The sequence below is a fragment of the Brachypodium distachyon genome, chromosome 4, assembly GCF_000005505.3.
Source record: "Brachypodium distachyon strain Bd21 chromosome 4, Brachypodium_distachyon_v3.0, whole genome shotgun sequence".
NCBI classification, from domain to species: Eukaryota; Viridiplantae; Streptophyta; class Magnoliopsida; order Poales; family Poaceae; genus Brachypodium; species Brachypodium distachyon.
This window is the reverse complement of record NC_016134.3, coordinates 33,720,747-33,735,640: the sequence shown is the minus strand read 5'-3', so window position 1 is coordinate 33,735,640 and position 14,894 is coordinate 33,720,747. Positions and strand designations below refer to the sequence as shown.

General features: G+C 46.4%; 2 protein-coding genes across 3 annotated transcripts; both read left to right on the top strand.

Annotated features, from left to right (window-relative positions):
- On the top strand, positions 1-6,136 carry LOC100828941. 2 transcript variants are annotated; one of them, XM_024463020.1, is made up of 5 exons: positions 1-594; positions 2,391-3,254; positions 3,599-4,042; positions 4,554-4,692; positions 4,828-6,136. In XM_024463020.1, the coding sequence occupies exons 1-5, from the start codon at positions 88-90 to the stop codon at positions 5,751-5,753; spliced, it is 2,880 nt and encodes a 959-aa protein (XP_024318788.1). In that variant the 5' UTR covers positions 1-87; the 3' UTR covers positions 5,754-6,136. The 2 variants fall into 2 exon arrangements, with proteins under 2 accessions (XP_024318788.1, XP_003578008.1); XM_003577960.4 differs by having other exon boundaries at positions 3-594; positions 4,554-4,743.
- A 3,382-nt stretch (positions 6,137-9,518) lies between these two features.
- On the top strand, positions 9,519-13,531 carry LOC100843390 (retinol dehydrogenase 13). Its single transcript, XM_003576392.4, has 9 exons — positions 9,519-10,760; positions 10,849-10,915; positions 11,325-11,353; positions 11,434-11,642; positions 11,777-11,895; positions 12,298-12,402; positions 12,483-12,549; positions 12,859-13,012; positions 13,136-13,531. Exons 1-9 carry the CDS (start codon positions 10,578-10,580, stop codon positions 13,274-13,276), a joined length of 1,074 nt encoding a protein of 357 aa, XP_003576440.1. The 5' UTR covers positions 9,519-10,577; the 3' UTR covers positions 13,277-13,531.
- Positions 13,532-14,894: the final 1,363 nt, after the last annotated feature.

Sequence of the window (14,894 nt, the reverse complement as noted above, 5' to 3'; positions counted from 1 at the left end):
TCCATCTCCTTCCCTCTTCCCACCAGCGAGACAGACACAAGAGGGAGAGAAAGGGGCAAGCTGCCCGCCGCCGCCGCCGCCGACGCGATGGCTCGTCTGTTCCGCGAATCGCGCCGCGACTCCGCCGCCTCCTCCTCCTCCAACGGCTTCGCCGCCCCGGCCGCCGCCACCGCCGAGGCGCTCCCGTCGCCGTTCCCTGACCTCGGCGTGCCCCTGTCCGCGGCGGACCTCCGCGAGGCCGCCTATGAGGTCCTCGTCGCCGCTTCCCGCACGACGGGCGGCAGGCCCCTCACGTACATCCCCCAGGTGGGTCCGGCCTCGCCCGCCTCCGTCTCCTCGGCGTCCTCAGCCAACAGCTCCTCCCCGTCGCTCCAGCGCTCGCTCACCTCGGCTGCCGCCAGCAAGATGAAGAAGGCGCTCGGGCTCAAGTCCTCCGCCTCGTCCAAGGGAGGCAGCCCGGGAAGCGGCGGCGGGGCCAAGGCGACCCCGCGCCGTCCGGCGACGGTCGGGGAACTGATGCGGGTGCAGATGCGCGTGTCGGAGACCGCCGACGCCAGGATCCGTAGAGGCCTTCTCCGCATCGCCGCCGGCCAGGTAGGATCTCGACTTGGCTGCGGTTGTTAGCGCGTGAAGCTAGGGGATTTGAGGTTAAATGTAGCTTAAATTTTGCTCATTTGATCGCCATTCGCTTCGTTCTTTGAATGTTGTTGGTTGTAGATCTGGGGTTTGTTAAGCGTGCCGCGGCAAAGGCATGGAGTATTGATCTGCGTTTTGGTCTAGTTTGGTTGGTGTTCTTCGGAGTTCGTTGGAGGTCTCACTAAACATTCAATATTAGGACGCTCATTTTCTGTTCTTTTGTTTTCCTTATTTCCAGTTGGGCTGAAACTCAATTAAAAAAATAATACGCGGCTTTTTCTCGTGAGGTAAAATAGTTATTTTCCTCTTCTTTTTTTGGCGTCGATCTTGCAGTTGTCGGTCGTGTCTGTTGCACTGAAACTTTGCCGTTCAAAATTTGCTCCTAGCTTCCCATTTCATTTAGTAGTACTTTCGGTTGATATTGATATGTTCTCTCAAAGTAATATGATTTGTAAGAACATATGAGTAATTAGTACGAAGCAGGGACTATGTTAGTGACACGATTCTTACCTTGACATGGGGTTTTGCTTCAGTACTGAAGTGTACTGGAAGGAACACGTGAAAATAGGAAAATATACAACAAATTTGGAGAAAGCAATGAATGGCATGGCTAATCAACTACGCCATGCAAAAAGACAGTCTATATTAAATGCATCCACAGTGATAAGAAGTTAATGATCTATAATACTAGAACTTATGGAAATTACAAGACTGTTATGTACATATGTGCATGATTGAAAAGACTGGGTAAAAAATTTGTTGGCCCTGAGTATGATATTTATTATTCCCAGTCTAAGAAACTATTAACTTGACATGCCATTGCAAAAGAGCTGGATTCCACTTGCGCCTCCACGAAACAAACATGTCTCTCTTTTTGCTGTTCCTTGTAAACTATCTTAAGACAATGATTTGACTGCACCTAAAAGCATTTGTGGAATTGCAGTCTAGTGCATTGGGCTTTGTAGATGAAAGACAACGAACTGTTATTGGATTGGCTTAGAAAAGAGCATGCACTTGCCAAGTTACAACATTCACACAGTGAAATTTGAAGGGTTTCTTTTTTGTTGCTTTCTTTGCGGGGATAAATTTGTAATTCATGTGCTATCCGTTGTAGAACTAGAATTATCATCTACGTTTGCCTTATTTTGATATGACGCGTTTTGGTACAAACCACACTCTGAACTTGTCCTTTACATCTTGAATTATATTTGCAATGCATTTTGATCATGGTTGACGAATAACTTCTCATCTTCGATTTAAGAAGATAGCCAGGTCAAACTGTATTGAGTGAGCTGGTCCTGTTGAATGGGCATTCTCGTACTATTGATGTTAAGCAGTAATAGATTAGCTGCATAACTTTGGTTTAACAGATAGTTTTGTAATATTCTCTTGGTTGGTTTGTGAACATGTAAACAATGGACAAGATACACACTAGCATCTTCATTTGTGTTGACAATCACATCCATCCTTCTGAACTGTTTTGTGATATTCGTGTTGAACTTCAGGTTGATGTCAACATGCCAATCCTGAACTATATGTCTTCATGTTTCAAGCTGATAATATGTCATCTGTTCATATTTCATGTAGAGATCGTAACTTCAGACAAGAGTTTTGAGTTTTAGATAGCAGACATTATCAGTTTGACGGTCGCACTAAATTCATATGTACATTGATGAAATAAATGTCCAATTTTGTAGTTATATCTTATATATACCAAGTTTAACTCCATTTTACAAACGAAAATCTTGTAACAGCTTGGTAGGCGTGCAGAAGCTATGGTTTTACCTTTGGAGTTCCTGCAACAGTTCAAGGCATCCGATTTCCCTGATCCCCAAGAGCATGAGGCATGGCAGGGTAGGAACTTGAAGCTTATTGAGGCTGGTTTGCTTGTTCACCCATTTGTTCCACTGAACAAATCAGACAGTTCTGCACAGCGGCTGAGGCAAATCATCTGTGCAGCATATGATAGGCCACTTGAAACTGGGAAAAATTCTGAGTCAATGCAGGTCCTACGCACTGCTGTCATGTCCCTTGCTGGAAGATCTCATGATGGAACTTCTGATGGATGCCACTGGGCAGATGGTTTCCCCTTGAATCTCCATCTTTACCAAATGTTGGTAGAAGCTTGTTTTGATAATGATGATGGCACTGTGGTTGATGAGATTGATGAAGTGATGGAGCTCTTGAAGAAGACCTGGGTTATTCTTGGAATTAACCAGATGCTTCATAATCTTTGTTTTGCTTGGGCATTGTTCAATCATTTTGTTATGTCAGGCCAAGTAGATATAGAGCTGCTTTCTGCTGCGGAGAATCAGTTAGTTGAAGTTGCAAAGGATGCCAAAACCTCCAAGGATCCTAATTACTGTAAAGTATTGAGTTCAACATTAAGCTCGATAATGGGTTGGACAGAAAAAAGACTCTTGGCTTACCATGAAACATTCAATACAAGTAACATTGAATCCATGCAAGGTATTGTGTCAATTGGTGTCTCAGCCGCAAGGGTGCTTGTTGAAGATATATCACATGAATACCGTCGTAGGAGGAAAGAAGAGACAGATGTAGCTCGCACTAGGATAGAGACATATGTCAGGTCCTCACTCCGTACAGCTTTTGCTCAAGTAAGTCCCTATTAGCTGAAAAGGATATATGCAGCCTTTACCTTGTCCGCTATTGGGAACAATGCTAGTTCATGAAAAATGTCTAGATGCTTAGTTTTTTTTTTTATTATTATTATTATTATTGTAAGCACGTTAAAAAAAATGCTAGTACAGTTTTGGTGACAAAGCAGTTAGAAAGTACACTCCCGTGACTAATCCACAAGAAACTATTTTCATGAAGTTCAATCATTACAATTAATAATCTATTTCTCTTACTAGATAATTTGAGCCCTTAGATCTTCAAAGATTGACGATTTTATAAGATGTGGTACCACTGTTATTTGACACAACTTTCGCCTGTACAGAGAATGGAAGAAGCAGATTCAAAGCGCTCGTCGCGGAACCCTACCCCTGTTCTGTCTATCCTTGCAAAGGACATTGGTGACTTAGCAATTAAGGAGAAAAATCTGTACAGTCCAGTATTGAAGACGTGGCATCCCCTTGCTTCAGGTGTTGCTGTTGCAACCCTTCATTCATGTTTCGGAAATGAGCTGAAGCAATTTATAGCTGGGCTTACAGATCTAACCCCAGACACAGTTCAAGTGCTTAAGTCTGCAGACAAATTAGAGAAGGATCTTGTTAATATTGCTGTTGAAGATTCTGTGGATAGTGATGATGGAGGGAAGTCGTTGATCAGAGAGATGCCACCATATGAAGCTGAAAACGCGATTGCTAATCTAGTGAAAGGGTGGATAAAAGAAAGAGTGGATAGACTCAAGGGATGGGTTGACCGAAATTTGAAGCAAGAGGTGCTTCTATTTTCCTTTACTACCAGATCTTATTGTCCCAGTATAATAATAGTAACCTTCACACTATAGTAATTGATGTTGCATGCTGATATGGCTGGTACTACTGCATGATTAAATTAGTCTATTTCTGCATATGCTTAATGCATTCAAGCGAGCTGCAATATTGTGTCTGGAGACAAATGTATGGCCTGCAATTTTCCTTGGTTAATAGAATGCACGTTGACCCCATGCCACTATGATTTGGTAATCAATTTTAATCTTGCACACCAACTAATTTTGTTCAGGCTAGTTAGGACCATAAGACCGAATACACCTGTGTAGTGTGTACAAAACAATATATATTGACTCATGCATCTTGAGATTACTCAGTCTGAACAGTCCTGTGTGGCTGTGTGAAGGTGATGGCAACAAATTTTCTTCCTCTATTGGAGCAAATATGTTATATGAAATTCTGCCGGGATCCAGGTATAAGATTTCTGTTCCACTAAACTTATCAGTTTCTTCTATGCAGACTTGGAATCCAGGTGCCAACAGAGATAATTTTGCTCCCTCTTCTGTGGAGATGCTTAGGATTATTGGTGAAACACTAGATGCCTTTTTCGAGTTGCCCATACCAATGCATCCAGCTCTTCTTCCTGATCTGACTGCAGGTCTGGATAGAAGCCTACAGCTTTATGTGTCTAAAGCAAAATCTGGCTGCGGTAAGCACCAGGCACATCAAGATGAAATTGTTTTCTGTAACATGGTGTTCTAGTTCTGAGTTGAATTTCCGTTTGTAATTACAGGAGCACGAAATTCTTTTATGCCCCAGTTACCTCCATTAACACGATGTGAGGTTGGCTCCAAACTATTATTCAAGAAAAAGGAGAAGCCACAGAATCCACAGCTTCGAGTATCACAAAATGGAGCAACCAATGGAACTGATCCCTTGGGCCTTCCTCAACTGTGTGTACGCTTGAATACATTCCAGTACATCCGGAGTGAGCTGGAGAACCTAGAGAAGAAGATTAAAACATGCTTGCGAAATGTTGAGTCAGCTCAGGCAGATATCACTGATGGATTGGATGTCAAGTTTGAACTCTGTCAGGCAGCCTGTCAAGAAGGCATACAGCACTTATGTGAGACGACTGCTTACAAGGTCACTTTTTACGACTTGGGTCATATTCTGTGGGACACCCTTTATGTTGGTGTCACTGCATCAAGCAGAGTGGAGTTACTGTTGAGAGAGCTCGATCCTATCCTTGAGACAATTTCTGGTATGGTACACATCAAAGTGCGGAACCGTGCTATAACCGCATTGATGAAAGCCACCTTTGACGGTTTCTTGCTAGTGCTTCTTGCTGGTGGGCCTTTGCGTGCTTTTACCCGCCAGGACTCTCAGATAATAGAGGATGACTTCAGGTCCCTCAGAGATCTCTTTTTGGCAGATGGTGATGGTTTGCCAGAGGAATTGGTCGATAAGGCGTCCTCCCAGGTCAAGAATGTCCTGCCCCTTCTAAGGACAGACTCGGAAGGCCTCATTGAGCGATACAAACGCATGATGGCTGAGTCAAATCGATCTGCCTCCAGGAGCAAGTTACCATTGCCACCGACTACAGGGAACTGGAGCCCAAATGAACCGAACACGGTCTTGCGAGTTCTATGCTACCGGCATGACGAGACAGCAACAAAGTTCCTCAAGAAAACCTATAATTTGCCCAAGAAGCTTTGATTCATGGATAACTCATTCACTGTACATTTTCAACTGCCGCTATCATGAAATTTGCTCAGGATTCCATTAGAGCCTGTGGCATGATCGACCCTGTGAGGAACACCATTGTAAAGGTCAGCGAGAGAGGAAGGTGTTACTTGTGCTCTTTGGTTTTCTTTTCTTCCTTCCTTTTTCTATTTGTTGTTGATTATTATATTATTACACATGTTTGCCTGATATAGTTCTTTTGCTGACCTTTTGCCTTCGCGCCGTTGCGTGTGTAACAGATATATCATGATTCGTTCTAGTAGTTTGCAACAGGTATATCCATCTTGTGAATAAGTCTTGTATTTTATATTGGCACGGTGCTGTTTAGTGCATTCTGACTTGTATTTTTGTCACTCGTTTGCTCCTTGCGGTGTTTGTAGAATTTTTTTGCAACTTTGTCCCCCGGGCATGTTCATGGATTCTGTCGTGTGATAATTTTTTTGACCCACTTGATAATGCAAATATTTTGTGCCATTGTTTGCACTGTACGTACCTGAAACAATCAGGGGCAATCTTATCAATGCTCTGCATCTGCAGTCAAAGCTGTGTGGTAGTTTGTTCCCAAATTGTAAGGTCATAATTTGGACAGAAAAATACCTTCGCCTATGGAAACATTCGCTAGTCGCGAGGATACGTATTGGCACAATGTGTTGGTGGCTACTTTTTGATCGACTTTCCTAAGCTGACGAGACCAAATCGTGGCATCTGCTGTTTTGCTAGGCTTCGTTTTGTGCAGGGGGTTTGTATTTCTTTGCCCATTGAATCCAGCTACACGGTTACGCGCCTCTACGAGCAGCAGAGGAGATCTAAGAAAGGAAATTAAAAGCTGTTGCAGTCCGAGTTGAGTCCTCATACGTTGGAAATCGATCTGCCATCGACGCGCCTTTTTTGTTATGTGCCATCGACGCGCCCTTGCCCCGCGCCCTCCTGCAATTTTCCACCGAGATTTCCTTCCATCTCGACTCCTCTCGCCTTTCCAATCTACTAGGTTGAGCCTCCGCGTCCTCGATCTGCTCCCCGGCCTTTGCCCATGGAGATCGTCGCGCACAGAGAGGAGCCCTTTTCCGTGCTCAGGCGGAAGCGCGCCGTGCCGATGTCGTGCGGCGCAGTTGACGGAAAGAAGCTGGAGCCCTTGACCGTCGGCAAGAAGACGGCGGTGCGCGCGCGGGAGGTCCTTGGGCAGCGGTTCCAGTCGGAGCTCGTCGCGGTCCGTCGACTCCTCAAGAAGGCGATTCCTCCCTCGTTGGCTCCTGGTTTCTTGGCCGCGGAGCCACCGGCCAAGAAGAGGAAGGCGTCTCCTGCTCCATTGATCCAGCGCGCAGAGGCGCCCAAGAAGATGACGGCGGGTGAGAGGGAGGAGCTGGCTGCCGACCTGGCCGAGCTAGCGGCGGAACTCCCCCATCACATCATCGAGCTCTTGAAGAAGAACAGCCGCGGCATCCACGGCGGCGAAATGGAGATCGATATCCACGCCGTCCAAGACGCCGCCCTCGCCGAGTTGCAGATGTACGTGGACAAGTTCGCTCGAGAGAGGAAAGGATCGCGCCAAGAAAGCAGCAAATCGATGGCCGAGGAAGAAGACGAAGATGTTGACATCCTTGGTGGTGTCTCCCCGTTAAAGATCGCGCCGGCACCGGCGCAGCTCGACGAGGAAGAGGAGGTGTTCGTGGACATCTGCGGCGACGCCTCACCGATGCCGAAGAATCAAGACTCAAGCAGCCCTGCTAGCTCAAGCGATTCAAGCGATTCTGATTCAGACTCAAGCAGCAGCAGCAGCTCCGGCAGCGACTCAAGCAGCAGCAGCGATTCCGACGGAGATTCAAACGAGAGCGTCAGCATCAGTCCATGTCCGGCACCGGCAGAACGCGCCGCCAAGCCGCCAATAACCGACCTGATCGCGCGTGCAAAGGAGTCCCTGCAAAGGCAGCGGAGGGAGAAGGCCCGTCAGGAGGTGCTCGAGACGGAGAGGGCGGCCATGCCCAGCAACAGCATTGATCAAATCGACCTGGAGTTCTTCGGCCTTGCTCGGCCTCAAGATCAGTACATGGTCGGCTCGCGCAGCTTCTTGCGCCCTCTTGGCCTCTTCCTCAAGGACGACGACCACCACCACCACCTGCAGCAGCAGACGAGCTTCTTCCAAGAAGAGGACCTAGAGGAATGGATTGGCTTTACGCCTCCTGCCAGCTGCCGTACCGCGCGCTCTCACGCTGGGGATGGATTGGCTTTATTGTTTTCAATTAGCTTAATTCTTTCGACAAATAGAGCTTGACCCATACATATTAAATCGCTCTTCCATACATAGTGACTAATGCATCCGACAACAGGTCTAGATACTGATTAAATCATTTTCACACATCGCTCCGACCAGCACTTCAACCCTAAAAGTAGTACATACAACTACATTACACGCATGACAAAATTTACAACAAAATCATAACATAACACCACCAAATCAGGACCAAGTCATAATTTACAATCTATACAAATACACATTCACATCTTGCCGTCATTGCACTGCCACTACCACAATCCTATCTCCATTGACAACCCATTATATTGATCAGTCCAATGTCTCTTAATGTCGTCACCATATAATTTAACGGACATTCTTGAAACTGTCACAAAGCTGAGTGTGGAATTCAGCAGTGGGAAAACAACATGGCAACTGAGATCAATAATGTGGTCGTTAGGGACAAAAATTATGGCAATTGAGCAACGGTAAAATAACATGGCAACTAGGATCAACTAATCTGGTCATTAAGGATAAAAAATATGGCAATTGAGCGGTGGTAAAATAACATGGCAATTAACATCAAATAATATGGTCAATAGACGTAAAAAAAATATGACAATTGAGTGGTGATAAAAGAACATGGCGATTAGAATCATATAATCTGGTCACTAGGTGTACACAATATGGCAATTGGGCGATGCTAAAGAAAATATGACAATTATGATCAAATAATCTGGTCACTAGACTAAAAATATGGCAATCGCAGCGATGGTAAAATAATATCTCAATTAGGATCAAATAATCTGGTCACCAGGAATAAAAAATATGGCAATTGAGCGGTGATAAAATAACATGGCAACTAGGATCAAATAATTTGGTCACTAAGGGTAGGAAATGTGGCAATTGAGCGGTGGTAAACAATATGGCCACTATGATGAAATAATTTGGTCATTGGGGATAAAGAAATATGGCAATTGAACGGTGAAAATAACATGACAAGTAGAATCAAATAATATGGTCATTAGAGGTAAAATATGGCAGTTGAGCTCTTGTAAAACAATGTGGCAAGTAGGATCAACTAATCTGGTCACTACGTGTAAAAAATATGGCAATTGAATGATTGTTAAACATCATGGCAACCGACTATATACAACATGACAACTAAGATAAAATAATCTGGTCATTAGGTGTAAAAATTATGGCAGTTGAACAGTGGTCAAACAACATCATGATAGATAGCAATTGGGTAGTATTTATCATGGCTAGTAATTTTCTCACTAAAATATGTGCATTGCATATAAGGCGGAATCCCGTGACGCGCATCCTGTAGCATGGCTGAGGAGTGAGGAGCATCCCATCATGAATCAGGATCAATGCATAGTCAACATGTACATCAACCACTGTTGCAACATGAACAAAAGCCAATTCAGCACTTCAATTCCTAATATTGCATATCCGGTACTAAGGAACAAACTCCAAAAGAAGGAATAAGTTATCACCTCAACATCAGGGGTCAATCCAAATTAGCAACACCTGAGGCCATCTGCCTCTGGAATGCGTATCTGTGGCTGTGCATCTTCTCAGTTCTTAAGTCGCGAAATCAAAATTAATAACTCTTCTGACAGCAGCTCATAATTTTGTTTCCCTGATCTGAGTTGAGAAGATCCGGAAGGAAGGAAGGGGGGAGAAACTAGGCATTGCGCCTCTCACCTGGGAGCTTGGGCACGGGTTAGTGCCCATTGCAGACGACGACGGTGCCGAACGCATCCACGGCCACCTCGCCGTCCTCCCCGTCGCCCCAAGACACTTTCCACCTCTCCTCCTCCTCCACTTCTTCTTCCCCGCCGTGACTGCGGCCGGCGATGAGGGGCACACACAACACCTCGATGCAGAGTCTAACACGCGGTGCGGCCTCCTCCTAGCAGGCGGACCCATACGGCGACTTCCGGACAACATGGATATGGGGGAGATGGTGTCCGCGCTGCTGTCCTCTTGCTGCTGCTCCGAGAGGGCGTTGACCAGATTAGGAGCACGACGCCGCTCTCGTGGTGATGGATCCCACGTCCTTGGAGCTTGGAGGCCGAAGAGGAGACGGTGCCGGTGGCGTTGGAGCCTCGATCCGGTGGAAGCGGTGGCCCTAGTGCTCGAATCCGAGGGGTACAGAACTTAAGCAGGCCCAAAATAGGAGAATGGTGCCCGGGGAAAGAGAACGGGGCAGGGGAGCGAGAGAGCAAATCTGAGGAGGAAGAGATGGGGTACGAGCAACGGAGGAAAAGAGGATATCGGGAATGAAGAGATGAGATCGGGGAGCCACGAATTGGCGCCGCCGTGTAAGACATGCCCCACGTAGATTGATCGTTCAATCTATTTTGACCGGAGCAGCACGATGCCCAGAGGAATACCTCCGATCCAATCAACGGCACACAAGCTGAAAAAAAAAACGACTTGTAATTTGCGAAACGTTCCAGGGACCAAATCGAGCTTTCGTGGGTTCGGTCAGTACATACTTCTCGGGAGGGTTGACGCCGCCGCCGCCTTGCAAGACCCACCGCTTCAGCTTCACCATGGACCGCGAGGCGCTGCGCATGGTGTGCTCGCCCGAGTTCTGGCGCATGGGCGTCCTCTGGACCCTCTCCCTCCTCTACTCCTACCTCCTCCTCTTCCTCCGTGGCCGGACCGACACCCCTCGCCGCCGTCGACCGAGACCCCACGCTGGCGGCGGCCGTCCCATCTGTGTCGTCACCGGGGTAAGCAAGAACCGCCTCTCAAGATGTTTGCACCAGTTTATTTCCGCTGTGACACTCCGCTTCGTGGTGTATGTGTCTGTGTGTGCAGGCGACGTCGGGGCTGGGCAAGGCGGCCGCGGCGGCTCTGGCACGGGAGGGCTACCACGTCGTGCTCGGTTAGTCGCGTGTCTCTTGTGGTGCTTGTGTGGACATTTCGTCGAACATTTGACGCATACTGTTAGTTTGGCCCAATTAAGATATGATGGTTATCATGGCATAGTGCTAGTTTGGTAGTTTCTTTCTTGTTTGTGTGGAATATCTAGTCTATACAAGTTTATGCTCTCATTCTTCAGCAAGAGCCCTGGACTGCAGGATTTTTCATTTCTGCGAACCCGTGACCTCTGATGAATCTGCAAACGTTTCATCACATTATTCACCAATTAATCCATAGATATCTGATTCTCTTCTGTTCCCGAATTCTTGATTACATTCATGTTCAGTTTTTTATTCTCGTCGAGTTGGTTCATCCTTATTGGGGAATTAGTGTTTTTGAACTAAAACAACACGCGTTCTATTTTGTGTCAGCTGGTCGCTCTACACAGTTGCTATCTGAGGTACTGTTTGGAGCTTGAGTTGGGTGTATGTTTGACATTGTTTAAACATTGCCATCATTGCTGCACTCTATGTAAAACAGACTGCTCGAGAAATTCGGAGGCAACAACCATATGCCTGCCTTGAAGAGTTTCAAATCGACTTATCATCCTACAAGTCAATAAAGAAGTTTGAAACTGCGCTGAAACAGTGGCTTTGGGATTCAGATTTGAAGCCTTCCATTCAACTTTTGATAAATAATGCTGGGATGCTGGCAAAATCGCAGCGAGTTACCGAAGATGGGCATGATGAGTAGGTGCTTCACTTTAAATTATTCTTGCAAGAGAAAACATTATTCTTCAGTTCACATGTTCTCTTAGTACCAGTGTCATGTCCTTTTTATGTAGACAACTCTCTAAGTGAATCTTAATGCATGGACCTTTCAGAACAATGCAGACAAACTACATTGGTCCATTTATCCTTACGAACATTCTTTTACCGCTGCTGAAGAACAGTCCAATACCTTCCCGAGTAGTTAATCTAACATCATTCACACACAGATGTGGTAAGTTTGAATCTTTCTTATTGTAAATGCTACACAAATTGTATGGACTATCTCCCAGCCTAGGTTGAGCAACTGTGCCTTGGGCATTTCGACATTACGCAAATATTTTATTACATACATTAGTTTGCATCTATTTGTGAAATATTCGCCCTTTCTGTGGATTTCTTGGTTGTACTAGCTCTATTGTTGAAATCTTGTTCAACACATATTGCTGCCTCGGCTGTTTTGAATCTGGTATATATCTCTGTACTAGCTTTCGCAATTGCTCTTGCTGCTGATCATTCTGGCTACTTGATCAGAACTTTGTTTCCATTCCAGATAGATCATGCCACCATTGTACATTTTCCCTTCTTTTCCCTGTGAACATTCTCTTTGATTAACACTTGCAATTTACATCTCCAGTGTCAGAAATTGACGTGTCAGAGGAAGAGTTGCGAGGAGTGAAGTTTGGTCAATGTTTAGTGAGGGGAACTTACCCCTTAGCTTCAATTTATGAGTATACCAAGTGTACGCCTCTTGCTTCAGTTTTCAATCCATGCAGCTCTTATCGAATGAAATGTAGTTGGTCTCATTTTCTCCTATTGCAGTTTGTTTACTGATGTTCTCATATGAACTTCATCGACAACTTCACATCTCTTCTGGTCTCTCTGTCATGTATGTACCATTAATTTGTCGTGTTCTTCCCTTCCATTTGATCTTCATGCAACCATGCTTGATTGAAATGATATTATGTTTACCAGAGCTTTTCACCCATTAGCAACCAAGTAAATCTCTACTGAAACAAGTATTTAAGTCGTTGTTAAGTTATATTTCCTGTACGACGAGATTATGACTCATTTATCGTACATTAAAGTTTTTCTGACTACATTTCAAGCTTCTGTGCTACCTAGAGCATTTCGTAATGGTCTATTATTTGAAGTTTGTTTATTTGCACCATTGAAGTATTGCATTCGATTCTTCTAGGGCTGCTGACCCGGGTGTGGTAGAAACACGCATCATGCGGGAGCTCCCTCCATGCCTTTCCCGGTTCGCGCTCTTCGTTCTGCGCTTCATGAATCTCCTACAGCAGCCGGATACTGGGGTTGATGCTATCCTTGACGCTGCGTTGGCGCTGCCTGTAACCTTCCTCATAAATCCTCACAAAGCTTCTGTCATTTCTCAACGAAAAATGTGGTATTGAGTATTGACATCCTGCTACCAACTCCGAATTGAGTTGTTTTTTATGTTTACTGTGTTGCAGGAAGCATCTGGGAAGTATTTCTTTGGTGGGAAAGGAAAGACCGTCAGGTCTTCTGTGCTGTCCTATGACGTGGAGGTGGCCAAGAAGCTGTGGGCAGAATCTTCGGCGTTGCTCCGGGACTATGAACTGAAAACTAATTAAACTAACTTGTAAATCTGATATCATTAAAAGTAGATGAATTCCAATTGAAAGTTAACCCAAGTATGATCCCTTTAGGTATACCAATGCCACAAGATGAGTAAATTTCATAAAACCACTACTCTAGGAGAGTTCGCATCAGTTTGCCACTGTTTTAGAGGTAATTATTTTCACTTTGCCAAATCAAGCCGATTAGCCCATTTAACAGTAAAACTGACATATTGGGGCCACATGGAAGATCCATGTTTTTTTTCCAAACCTCATGTTTTTCTCTATTTTCTCGGCCCACCCCAACTCCGACTCACTCTCTGGATCCCCCCCCCCCCCCCCCCCGCGCGGCTGCCCGCCCATGCTCCGGCAGCCTCCCCATGCGGGCGCCGCCTGGCCGCCCGCGTCGCCAGGAGACTCCCCGGGCCCGCGCCGCACCGCCCGTGCGACCGGACCGCGCCCGCTTACGCCCACGTTGCCAGCCCCCGCCGCACCGCTCGCCGTCGCCGCCAGCCGCCCGAGCCTGCCCTCACCGCACCGCTCGCCGCCTCCCCGCGCCCGCGCCTGCCCGCGCTGCCAGACCGCACCGCACCGCTCGTCGCCGCTGGCCGCCTCCTCACGCCCGCTCGCACCACCGCGCCGCCCGGCGGACCGGCCCGTGTGTGCAGGCTGATGTTGCTGCTTAACGCTAAGGGAAGAAGACGAGGGTCAAGGCATTAAAAAAAGGCCAGGGGTTCTTTGAAAATGGTGAAGACCTTGCATGTGGCCTCAATATGTCAGTTTTACTGTCAAATTGGCTAATCGGTCAGGTTTGGGTAAAGTGAAATTATCCCTGGAGTAGTGGCAAACTGATGCGAATTCCTGAAATGGTAGCTCTGTGAAACCTATCCGTTAGAGGAGTGGTTTTGTGAAATTTATTCATTGTATTTTCTATGCTTCTGATACTAGTGAAGTTGGGAAATTACCAAGTTTACCCTGGCACCACTTTTTTGACATGTACCCTGGCACCACTTGGATACGAACAACTGAGAGAGAGATTGGGCCAGAACCTGGCCAAACGCCGAGCCATCAAAACGCCGTGCCATGGATCGAATTAATTCCGTAGGTTTTACACGCACGTAGCTAGACAAGATCAGAGGAGACGGTATGTGCGTGTGCAATCAAAGCTGGCCTCTTGCATCTCTTTAGGCCTCCTTTGGCAGTGTTTTTCTAGTACTGGGAGTGTATTATTCTCCCTAGATCCAGAAACTCTTGGGAATAATTCCTAAATTTTTCACAAAACACCTATTTTTTAATTAAAAAAATCTTCGCATACTAGTGTTTTGTGGTGGAAGTATTGATTGAATACCCAGTGCACTTATGCCAGCCAAAATAAGGTCCTCCCCTTCCTCTCGCGCGCACCGGCGGATTCCAGGGGGCGAGGCGGTGGAGTCGGCCAGGTCGCTGCTGAGGAAGTTCGACAGCGGCTGGGAGATGGCGGCAGGCATCGGTGGCGTTGCGCTGGAAGGGGCAGCCGGTGTCCTTCTGCTCCTTGTGGCTCATCCTTCGTTGCGGGTGCGGGGCCTCTGGAATTGGTCCACGCTACTTGCATGATCGACATCACCAGCGATCGTGCACAAACGTGCTGCTTGGA